The 12,702-nt window shown below is 22.6% G+C and overlaps 1 protein-coding gene across 2 annotated transcripts in view; it reads left to right on the top strand.

Moving 5' to 3' along the window:
• The window catches only part of LOC117183037 (ovarian-specific serine/threonine-protein kinase Lok), a 76,643-nt gene that overhangs the window by 31,159 nt on the left and 32,782 nt on the right, over positions 1-12,702 (top strand). Inside the window, exons 1-2 of one of the 2 annotated variants that reach the window (XM_033376189.1) lie at positions 1,853-2,336; positions 11,606-11,887. In XM_033376189.1, the coding sequence (XP_033232080.1) occupies positions 2,153-2,336; positions 11,606-11,887 (466 nt within the window). In that variant the 5' untranslated portion in view covers positions 1,853-2,152. Of the gene's footprint in view, positions 1-1,852; positions 2,337-11,605; positions 11,888-12,702 lie in introns of those variants that run through there. The other variant, XM_033376196.1, reaches the window with a different exon arrangement.

Here is a 12,702-nt window from a genome sequence, read left to right as displayed (position 1 = left end):
AACATTCAGTCAACTGAAAAACTGTGGTCGATAATATAGGTATTTAGCTGTGTCACATGCCCTTAATTTCATTTTTTTAAAGAGACTAATTTTGCTTAATTCGTCTTTTTTAATTGAATTCAACGGGTTTTAATTTAAAATCGTTTTTGGTGTAAATATTAACTAATACATTTTCCAATAAGAATTCATCTTTTTAGTAGAAAGTACAACGTTCATTTTTTGTTTGTTTGTTGAAAATTAATTAATTCTTTGATTGCAAATTTACCTTTTTCTTTTTATATTTGTTTTTCTTTTGGTTGAAAATGTACCCTTTTTGCTTGAAAATTCATTAAGGGCATGTGACACAGCTAAATACCTATATTACCGACCTCACTTTTTCGGTTCACTGAATGTTTTTTTGAACATAAGAACTTTTTTTGTAAATAAAATATCGAGCTGAAACTTTGGAAAATTTATTAGAGTACAATAAAGTACGTTTAGGTACTGCATTTTGGTAGGAACTTCACTGAAAATTATTTCATCTTTTTTCTGAACCTCAACATTTTTTGAACGTTCGAACTTTTTTTATACATAAAATATCGGTCTCAAACTTTGAGAAATGCAAGGGCCGAAAGAGAACTACGTTTAAGTACAAAGCTTAATAATAAAAGATGTAAAAAATATATTTCAACAATCAATTCCAACGGCATCAGCTGGTAACGTTGTAGACGAAAATACGAAACCTGGTGGCCACTATACGAGGCTCTAGAGAGTTCGTATTTTCGTGTACAACGTTACCGGCTGATGCCGTTGGAATTGATTGTTTCTTTGGTGGATACTTTCTATTGCTAATTCAACTTTTTGGTAAAAAATTATTCTTCTAGTTTGAAAAAATTAATTTTTGTTTAAAAATTTATTTGTTTTGGTGGAAAATTTGATTATTTCTTTAAATTCCTTTTTTATGTTCAAAATTATTTTTTTAGCTGAAAATTAAACTTCCATTTTAGGATGAAAATTAATTTCTTTAACTGAAAATTTAACTATATGGTTGAAAATTCAGTTATTTTGTTGAAAATTCGTCCTTTTGGTTAAATACTATTTGTTTTGTTTAAAAATGCTTAAAAATTTATCGTTCTTTGTTGAAAATTATTTTTTTTTTAACGAAATATTTAACTTCCATTTTTTAATTTGTCCTTTTTATTTTAAAATCAATTTCTTTAGTTAAAAATTTTTAAATTGTATTTTGTTTGAAAGTTAATCTTGAAGTTAATCTGAAAAGTGAACTATTTCATTTTTGGGTACTATTTTTTTTAGTTGCAAATTCATTTCTTGTAATTTAAATTGAACTATTCTATTGGAAAACTCAGTTTTTTTTGTTTGAAAAATAATTTTCCTAACAGAGAATTTAACTGTTCCATTTTTTTCTTTTTTAGTCGAAAATTCACTTCTTTTGTTGTAAATTTAATTATATAATTAAAAGTTCCATTTTTTGTTATCTAAAAATTTCACTGTTCCATTTTTGGTTAATTTTTTTTTAATTTAAAAATTAGTTTTTTTTAGTAGAAAATGTACCTTTTTTGAAATTTTTCAGTAAACAATAATGTCATGTGTGTAACATTCAGAACTATGCAAGAAAAAGTGACCAGTAATTAAAATAATAATTTTTTTCTCGTCAAACTGAATGACTTTCTTTTGTGGGGTGGTAAACTCCCTCATTTGGAGAATTAAGTTTTTTTGTCACCTTTTTTTCGATTTTCAGCAGTTTTCAACTCGTGTACCCATTTGGCGGGGAAATGAAAATTCGACATTTCCCACCGTCAGGTTCGCATATAAGTTACGTTTACCTCCCTTGTGTCTTATCTCAATAATACGCATACTCCATGACATTACACAATCGCGCGTTTTTGTCGTTGTCGGCGTTTTTCTTAGTATGATTTGAATAGTGTCGTTTTTTTTCGGTTTATTTCTACCTGAAGGTTTGTGTTCTTGCGAAAGGATTAGTTTGCATTTGGTAATTAACGGCTCTTTTTCGGAAAAGAATCTAAGACTAGAATCATGGGTTAATAGGCAGGATTTCGGAGCAAGTGGAATATTTGATTTTGTTAGGCCGGGTCTTCTGTTTCTTCCATGCTTTATTCTTTTTTCGGCTTCCGGTATATTTTATTCGGTAAGCATGATGATAAATGATGAGGAGATGACGGATTTTCCCACAACGCAAAATACCCAAAACACACAGAACACCCAGAGCACTCAAAATGCAAATGACGTGTGCTTTTCTCAAGATTATGGAGATTCTCCAATGCAATCACAACCTTGGGGAAGACTTTGTCCAAACAAACCGAAGTTCCTAACAATCGGTAAGAATTTTATTTGAAAATTTCAATACTTTTATTTATTTTTTTTCTTAATATTTCTTCATACTTTCATGATTGAAAATGGTGGGGGGGGGGGGCATCTAAGAAGTTTGAAACTTAAAATTTTCTTAACACTTGTAAGAATTAAAGTTAAGTAATTGGATGTGTTTACATGAGTAGATATTGGCATCTGTATGACGTCACGTATAAAAATAAATTGGTACGAAGATGTGTGAAAAGATGTTTACATTTGGACGAAAAATATAATTAGTGAAAACATTGTCCCATTTATTCGTCTCTGTAATCCAACAGAAATAAAAACAATATTTTTTATAAAAAAAAAAACAGGAAATGAATTCTTCGGAAAAATTTGACTGCTTCTAAAGCAAATGATAAATTATATTATAATACAATTTTTGAAAATAAATAATTTTCATCTTTTGTAGTCGAAAGTTAATTCTTTTTAATTGAAAAGTCTACTTTTATGTTTTTTTTTTTTGTCCAGAATCTATTTTTGTTTGTAAAAATTCTATTTGCTTGAAAATTAATTTATTTTGTTGAAAATTGTACTAATTTGTTCAAACCTTTTTTTTTAATTCAACTGTTTTGTTGAACTTTTTTTTTTAATTAGAAAATCTATATTTTTGGATTGAAAATTCATCTTGTGATTTAAAGTTAATTCTTTTTAATTGTAAATTCTACGATTATTTGTTTGGAAATTCTACTATTTATTAAAAACTTTTTTTGAAATGGACAATTCATTTTTTTGGTAGAAAAGTCATCTTTTTTAGCTCAAAATTAATCTTTTATTTTTAAAGTTAATTATTTCTAATTTAAAAATCTATCATATTTTTGGAGCAGAATTCTTCTCTTTGGCTTAAAAATTCGATTATGTGGTTAAAAATTGTATTATTTTGTTGAAAAATCGACATTTCTTGCTATTTTGTCGAAAATTGGTCTTTTTTTTAATGGAAACCCCGTCTTTTTTTATTTAAAATTAATATTTTTTGGTTAAAACTTAATTCTGTTTATTTTAAAAGTCTACTATTGTATTTTGGGCTTAGAATTAATTTCTTTTGGTTAAAATTTTTACTATTTTGTCGAAAATTTAACTGTTTTGTTGAAAATTTGTCTTTTTGGATTGACAATTCATCTTTTGTGATTAAAAGTTAATTATTTTTAATTGAATATACTACTATTATTTGGTTGAAAATTCTACTATTTGTTAAAAACTTTTTTTCTCCCGAAAATTCAACTGTTTTGTTCCAAATTCATCTTTTTGGATGGACAAATCATCTTTTGGTAGAAAAGTCATATTTTTCAGTTTGAATTTAATCTTTTATTTTTGAAAATAAATTATTTCTAATTTTAAAATCAATCATATTTTTGAAACCGATTTCTTCTCTTTTGATTAAAAGTGCAATTATTTTGTTAAAAATTAATGAAGTTGATTAAAAATCAACTTTTTTGATTGAAAGATAAATTTTTTTAATTGTTAAGTCTGTTGTTATATTCCTGGCTCAAAATTTATCTCATTTAGTTAAAAATTCTATTATTTGGTTAGAAACTAAATTATTTTCCTTAGAAGTCATATTTTTTGGTTGAAAGTTAATTCTTTTTATTTTGAAAGTCTACTTTTGTATTTTGATTTGAAAATTAATTTTTTTTGGTTAAATTTTTCAATATTTTTCGAAAATTTTTAAAATGAAAAATCCGTCTTTTTGGATCTAAAATTCATATTTTGTGATTAAAAGTTATTTATTTGTGATTGAAAAATCTACTATTATTTGGTTGGAAATTCTACTATTTATTAAAAAGTTTTTTTTTGCGAAAAATTATTTAAAATGAGAAAAAGTTATTTTCTTTAGAGGTCATTTTTTGATTAAAAGTTAATTCTTTTTATTTAAAAAGTCGACTATTGTATTTTGGGCCAAAAATTCATTTCTTTTGGTTACTTTTTTTCCTATTTTGTCAAAAATTTGTCTTTTTTGGTAAATTGATCTTTTGTGATTAAAAGTTAATTATTTGTAATTGAAAAACTACTATTATTTGGTTGGAAATTCTACTATTTATTAAAAACTTTTTTTTTAAACTAAACTATTTTATTCCATATTCGTCTTTTTAAATGGACAATTCATCTTTGGGTAGAAAATTCATATTTTTTAGCTCAACATTAATCTTTTATTTTGAAAGATAATTATTTATAATTTTAAAATCTATCATATTTTTGGAGGAGAATTCTTCTTTTGCTTAAAAATTCAATTATTTGTTTGAAAATTCCATTATTTCCTTCAGAAGTCATATTTGTTGGTTAAAAGTTAATTATTTTCTTTTTTTGTATTGTTATGGATTGAAAATTCATCTTTTGTGATTAAAAGTTAATTATTTTTAATTGAAAGAAAACTTTTTTGACAAATTGTTTAAAAGAACAAAAAATTATTTTCTTTGGAAGTCATATTTTTTGGTTAAAAGTTAATTCTTTTTATTTTAAAAGTCTACTATTGTATTTGGGGCCGAAAATTCATTTCTTTTGGTTAATTTTTTTTACTATTTTGTCGAAAATTTGTCTTTTTTAATGGAAAATCCGTCTTTTTTGGATTAAAAGTTAATTATTTTTAATTGAAAATTAATTGAAAATTTGGTGGGAAATTCTACGATTTGTTGAAAACTTGTTTATCGAAAAATTATTTAAAAGAAAAAAAACTATTGTCTTTTGAAGTCATATTTTTTGGTTAAAAGTTCATCTTTTTGGATTGTTTTGGATTGAAAATTCATATCTTATGATTAAAATTGAATTGTTTTTAATTGGAAAGTCTACAATTATTTGATTGAAAATTTCTACCATTTGTTAAAAAAAATTTGTTCGAAAAATTATTTTCTGGAGAATTCATATTTTTTTATTACAAGTTAATTATTTTCATTTTTTTCGATTGTTTGGGATTGAAAATTCATCTTTTGTGATTAAAAGTGAATTATTTTTTATTGAATTTTTGTTCGAAAAATTATTGAAAAGAAGAAAAAATTATTTTCTTTAGAAGTCATATTTTTTGGTTAAAATTGAATTGTTTTTATTTTCAAAGTCTACTTTTGTATTTTTATCTGAAAATTAATTTCTTTTGGTTAAATTTTTTACTATTTTTCGAATTTTTTTTAATGGAAAATCCGTCTTTTTTGGATTGAAAATTCATAATTTGTGATTAAAAGTTAATTATTTTTAATTGAAAAGTTGACTATTATTTGGTTGGCGATTCTACTATTTGTTAAAAACTTTTTTTTCGAAAAATTATTTAAAAGAAGAAAAAATTCTGTTTTTTAGAAGTCATATTTTTTGTTTCAAAGTTTATTCTTTTTATTTTAAAAGTCTGCTATTGTATTTTGGGCTGAAAATTCATTTATTTTTGTGACATTTTTTTCTATTTTGTTGAAAATTTGTCTTTTTGGATGGAAAATCCGTCTTTTTGGATTGAAAACTCATAATTTGTGCTTAAAAGTTAATTATTTGTAATTGAAAAGTCGTTGAAAAATCTACTATTTGTTAAAAACTTTCTTTGTTGAAAACTTTTTTTTTCAAAAATTATTAAAAAGAAGAAAAAATTGTTTTCTTTAGAAGTAATATTTTTTGGTTACAAGTTTATTCTTTTTATTTTGAAAGTCTACTATTGTATTTTGGGCTGAAAATTAATTTCTTTTTCCTAAAATTTTTACTGTTTTGTCGAAAATTTAACTGTTTCGTTGGAAATTTCTCTTTTTGGATTAAAAATTCACCTTTTGTGATTAAAAGTTAATTATTTTTAATTGAAAAGTCTACTGTTATTTGGTTAAAAATGTTACTATTTGTTAAAATTTTTTTTTTTGAAACTTCAATTGTTTTATTCCAAATTCTTTTTTTTTATGGACAAATCATTTCTGGTAGAAAAGTCATCTTTTTTAGGTCAAAATTAATCTTTTCTTTTTTAAAGTTACTTATTTCTAATTTTAAAATCTATCATATTTTTGGAGCAGAATTCTTCTCTTTTGCTTAAACATACAATTATTTGGTTGAAAAATCAATTTTTTGATTGAAAGATAAATTTTTTATTCGATGAGTCTACTATTATATTCTTCGTTCATAATTTATCTCTTTTAGTTAAAAATTCTATTATTTGATTAAAAATGCAATTATTTTCTTTAGAATTAATATTTTTTGGTTAAAAGTTCATTTTTTTATTTTAAAAGTCTACTATTGTATTTTGGATTGAGAATTCGTTTCTTTTGGTTAAAAATTTGAATATTTTGTCGAAAATTTCATTATTTTGTTCAAAATTCTTCTATTTTCTTCAGAGGTAATTTCTTATGGTTGAAAGTTAATTATTTTTAATTGAGAGTATATATTTATGAAATTAAAATATCAGGGGTGTGGGGGGTTTCTGAGAATTTTTAAACTGATGCTATAATTTAACAAAAAAAGAAGCTAATTGGTTCGTGGTAAAAAATGATTTTCTTTGGTTGAAAACTTAACTATTTTTTTAAACTGATTTTCTAACTAAATATTTAACAAATCCATTTTTGATTCATAATTGATACTTTATAGTGGAAAATTCAGAAAATTCAAAGTTCTGTTGAAAATTATACTTTTTTGGTGAATTTTTTTTTTTTTAGTACAAATAAAACTTCTTTATTGAAAATTCATCTCCTTAGGTAGATAATTCATATTTTTGCTTAAAAATTCAACAGGTTGTTTGACATTTTTCCTATTTGTTGACTGCAAAAATTTCTTTGTTGACAATGTTTTAAGTGGTTCGAATTTTTAAATTACAATGCTATAATTTAAGACAAAATGAAGCTTCTATGGTCAAAGTTCCATTTATTAGTCTCTGTTTTTCAACAGAAATGAAATTTGTTTACAGAAATAAAAGGAAATTATGTTATAATAACATTTTAAAGCGAGCTGAATAATTTAATAAATTATTATAACTAACAGAAATATGTGAAATATTTAAGAGAATTTAATATTCAGCGAAAAATCAGAAATTTGAAAAAATCTTGCAAAAGTTAATTATTTGGTTGAAAGTTTTCTTCTTTCTTGACTGAAAATCTTTCTTATTTGGAAAGTAAAATATTTTGTTGAAAATTCGTTTTTTTTTTTGTTAGAAATAAAATTTTTCTCACTAAAAGTTTAACTATTGCAGTTAAAGATTCATAATTTTTCCAGTTAAAATTCTTCTACTTCGTAGAAAGATGAATTATCTTCTTAATTTTTTTTTAAATTGAACATTTATTGGGTGAAAGTAATATTACTTTGCCAAAGATTTATTTTTTTTGGAGGTTTATTCGTTTTGTTTGGAAATTTAACTATTTTATGGAAAAAAGTTACTTTTTTGTTTATAATAATTTTTTTGGCCAAAAATGTAACTTCCATTTTTGTAATTTATCTTTTTTTTGTTCGAGATTCGTCTCCCTTGATAGAAAACTGATTTTCTGAGCTTGAAATATCCACTTTTTTCGTATTAAAAATGCAACTTATTGTTCGAAAATTAACTTTTAGATTCAAATTTTGTCTTTTAGGGTTTAAAATTCAATGATCTTCTAAAAAAAATTCGTCTTTTGGTTTTAAAATTTAATTCTTTTGTTAAAAATGCAACTATTTGTTCATAAATTAATATTGTTTTTTTTTTAATTTTCTTGTTTTTTAAATTGAAAATTCATTTGGTAAAAGTAGAAATACTTTGTCAAATTTTGTTGGTTGTTTGAAGGCTTATTTTTTTTTGTTGAAAATTCGTTTAAAATTATTGATTTTTTTTTTACTGAAAATGTAACTTCAATTTTTTGTTAAGAAATAATTTTTTAGTTCGAGATTCGTCTATGTTGGTAGAAAACTAACCTTTTTGGATACATTAAAAAAAATTAAAATGCAACTGTTTGGTTGAAAATTAACTTTTTTGTCGAAAATTTAACTTTTAGGGTTGAAAATTGTACTCTTCTAAAAATGTTGCCTTTCTGCCTTAAAAATTTAATTATTTGGTTAAACATGCAACAGTTTCGTTGAAAATGATCTTTTTCGTATAAAATTTAACTTTTCTGGTTAAAAATTCAACTCTCTTATAAAAAAACTCGTCTTTTTGTTTAAAATTTTAAAAATTTGGTTTTTAAATGCAACTGGTTGAAAAAATATTTTTATTTATTTTTAATTCAAGTATTTGTTAAAAAAGTAATACCTTTTTTATCGAAAATTCAACTGTTTTGTTAAACATTCTCTTTTTGTCAAACTTTAATATTTATTATTTCAAAATTCAATTATTTACTGAATTATTGAAAATTCCTCATTTTGGATCGAAATTTTTTTGTTCTAAATTCAAAAATGTCTTCTGAAAAATCCATTCATTTTGTTAAAAATATAACAGTTTTTGGTTAAAAGCTTAATCTTTTTTTTTTGTTCGGAAAATGAACTGTTTGGTTGAAAAATTAATTATATTGAAATTTTATCTATTTCGATAAAAGTCATAGTTAAAGATCTGTTTCCGTTGATAATCAAACTTTTTGTTTAAAAAATCGTGCTTTTGGTTCCAAATAAAAATTGTTTATTGAAAGTTTAATTATTTTGTTAAAAATTCAATTATTTTATCAAAAAGTTATTATTGTGTCGAAAATTCAACCGTTTTATTAATCATTCGTCTATTTCTGAAGGAAATTCGTCCTTCCAAATAAAATTTTTTAATTATTATTAAATTACTATTATTATATATTATATTAATATTATATTAATAATATTATTATATTATTATTTAATTACTGAAAATGCAACTATTTCAGTAAAAGCCATATTTGTTGGTTGAAAATATAAACTTCTTTGTTAAAAATTTGTCTTCTTGGATTAAACATACAAATATTTGTTTGAAAATTCAAGTATATTTAAAAATGTCATCGTTTCTGGTCAAAGCATTAAACTATTTTATTGAAAATGTTTTTTTTTTCATTGGAAATTAATTTTATAACCAACAATTAAAATAATCAATTTTTGGTTTAAAAACGATCCTTATTGGTTAAAAAATCAACTATTCTGTTAAAATTCGTTTTTTTTTTGTTTTTTTTGTTTTTTTTTTTTTTTAATATTGTTTAAAAATGTAACTTTTCCATGTTTGGTTGAAAAATTGCCTTTTTTGTTTGAAAATTCAATTGTGTGTTCAAAAATACATGTATTTCGTAAAATTTTATTTTTGCTTAAAAATTCAACTATTTTGTTGAAAGTTTAATTATTTAGTTGCAAATTGGTTTCTTTATTTTTTGTCGAAATATATACTGTTTTTGGTTAAAGTTTAATCTTTTTGTTTGAAAATTAAACTATTTCTTTAAAAAATAAACTATTTTGTCGAAAATTTAATTATTTTATTTGAAAATTAACTATTTTGATGTTATATTTTTTGTTTGAAAATTAAACTGCTTTGTTTAAAATTTGTCTTCTTGGATTGAAAATTCATGTTTTTTTTTTTGAAAAATTGTCTTTTTGGTTCTAAATTCATCTTTTTTCCGTTCCAATTTAATTTTATAACCAACAATTTAACTAATCAATGTTTGGTTTAAAAATGATCCTTATTATTTAAAAATTCAACTATTTGTTTAAAAATTCGTGTTTTTCGTTTTAAAAAACTAACTTTCTGGGTTAGAAATGCATCTCTTTTGTTGAAAATTAAACTATTTGTTTAAGAATTAAACTATTCTGTCGAAAATTCAATTATTTTATTTAAAAATTAACTATTTTTGATTTTATATTTCTTGTTTGAAAATTAAACTGCTTTGTTTAAAACTTGTCTTCTTAGATTGAAACCCGAATAATTTGTTTGAAAATTCATGTATTTTGTTGAAAAATTGTCTTTTTGGTTTAAAACTTAACTATTTTGCTGGAAGTTTCATTAGTTTCTGGAAACTATTTGATTGAAAATGATTTTTTTATCGTTAAAAATTCTTTTCTTTTTTTCGTTAAAAGTTAATTTTATAATCAAAAATTTAACCAATCAATGTTTGGTTTCAAAATTATCCTTATTATTTAAAAATTCAACTATTTGGTTAAAAATTCGTGTTTTTTGTTTTTTAAAACTAATCTTCTGGGTTAAAAATGAATCTCTATTGTTGAAAATTTAATTTTTTTAAAGTTCGCTTTTTTCATTTAAATTACGTTTTTATAGTAAAAATTTAACTTTTCCATGTTTGGTTGAAAAATTACCTTTTTTATTTGAAAAATTTAACTATTTGTTTTAAAATACATGTGTTTCGTTAAAAATTCGTTTTTTTTTTTGCTTAAAAATTCAACTCTTTCAATTGTTTAGTTGCAAATTGGTTTCTTCCTTTTTGTTTGAAATATCAACTGTTTTTGGTTGAAGTTTGATCTTTTTTGTTTTAAAAATTAAACTATTTGTTTAATAAATAAACTATTTTGTCGGAAATTTAATTATTTTATTTAAAAATGAACTATTTTGATGTGATTTTTTTTATTAAAAATTGAACTGCTTTGTTTAAAAATTGTCTTTTTGGATTAAAAATTCAATTATTTGTTTGGAAATGCATGCATTTTGTTTAAAATTTTTCTTTCTGGTTTAAAATTAAACTATTTTGTTGCAAATTTGATTAGTTTATGCAAAATTCAAGTATTTTAATAAAAATTAATCTTTTTTGTCAATTATGAAACTATTTGATTAAAAATGATTTTTTTATCGTTAAAAAGTCTTTTTTTTCGTTGAAAGCTAATTTTATAACCAAAAATTTAGCCAATCCAATGTTTGGTTTCAAAATGATCCTTATTAGTTAGAAATTGAAATTTGTAGTTAAAAAATCGTGTTTTTGTTTTAAAAAACTAATCTTCTGGGTTAAAAATGCATCTCTTTTGTTGAAAATTCACTTTTTTTTTTTGCTAAAAATTTAACTTTTTCATGTTTGGTTGAAAATCACTTTTATTATTTGAAAATCCAACTATTTGATTGAAAATTCATGTATTTCGTTAAAAATTCGTTCTTTTACTTTAAAATTCATGTATTATTTTTAAAGTTTAATTATTTTGTTGAAAATTAGTTTGTTTCTTTTTGGTCGAAATATCAACTCTTTTCGTTTGAAATTTAATCTTTGTTGTTAAAAGATTAAACTTTTTGTTTAAAAATTCAACTATTCGGTCGAAAATTTAATTATTTTGCTGAAAATTCAAATATTTTATAAAAGTCATATTTTTTGGTCAAAAATTCAACTGCTTTCTTGAAAATTCGTCTATTTGAAAAGATTTTGGACAAAAAAGAAATCAATTTTTTTAGAACTAACCGAAGACGAATACACGTTGGGTAGAGCCAATACTTGTCAAATAAATGTGACAGAATTTGGATTAGAAAAAAAAATCGTCGACTGTATTAGCAAACAGCATTTCAAAATCACAAGAGAAAGGATCAAAGGATCGAACAATATCGAGGACATCGTCATATACATTGAAGATCTCAGCCAAAATGGGACTTTTGTGAACAAGAACAAAGTTGGAAAAGGGAGGAGAGTCGTTCTAGAAAATAACGATGTCATCTCCGTTGCTCAAGCCAAATTCGCGGGTAAGGAAATTTTCTAAAAAATAATTAAAGTGCAATTTTGAAGATTTGAAAATTAAAAATATTTGAAGTTTAAAATTTTTGATAAAAAGTTTTATTTTATCAACTGTTAATATAAATAAATAAATTATTTTTTAAATGTTAAGCTTTCACGTATAAATAACAATTGAACATTTATTATTTTTAGACAAAATTGGAGTAATTTTAAGAGATCTTTAAAAGTTTTGAAAAGATTCAAAATTAATTAAAAACTTGAAATGATTTCAAGTGTGTTATCGTTTTTTTTTTTTAGAACTTTTAAATATATTTTAAAGTTTATCGAACTTTTCCTAAATTTTTTGGAAAATCCTGCAATTTAAAAAAAATCCTTAAACTTTCTGTTCGAATAATTGTACAAAATGAAAAATAGTTTTCAATTTTCCTAAGAATTTTAAGGGATTTTTTTATTCCTTTGAAGTCTTTCACAATTATTTAAAAAAAGTCTGAATTTTTTGTTTGAACTCTGCAAAAATCTACATTTTGTTTTAAATTCGATTTTAAGTACTTGAAATTATTTCAAGTTCTAAAATTAATTCGAATTTTTTTTACTAATAATAAGTGTTCTATTTAAAAATTTATATTTTGGTAGAGAAGTCATCTTTTTTATTTGAAAATTTAACTGTTTTGTTGAAAAAAATTTCTTTTTGGCTAAAAAATTCATCTTTTTGGATTGAAAGTTTTACTGTTCTTTTTAAAGTCATCTTTTTTGTTGGAAATTCCACTGTTTTGTTGGCATTCATTTTTTGGATAGATAATTCTTCTTTTTAAATTGAAAATTT

The sequence above is a fragment of the Belonocnema kinseyi genome, chromosome 1 (genome assembly GCF_010883055.1).
Source record: "Belonocnema kinseyi isolate 2016_QV_RU_SX_M_011 chromosome 1, B_treatae_v1, whole genome shotgun sequence".
In the NCBI taxonomy this organism is placed as follows: Eukaryota; Metazoa; Arthropoda; class Insecta; order Hymenoptera; family Cynipidae; genus Belonocnema; species Belonocnema kinseyi.
Note: the sequence above shows the minus strand (reverse complement) of the source record. Positions and strands in the feature narration are given on the sequence as shown.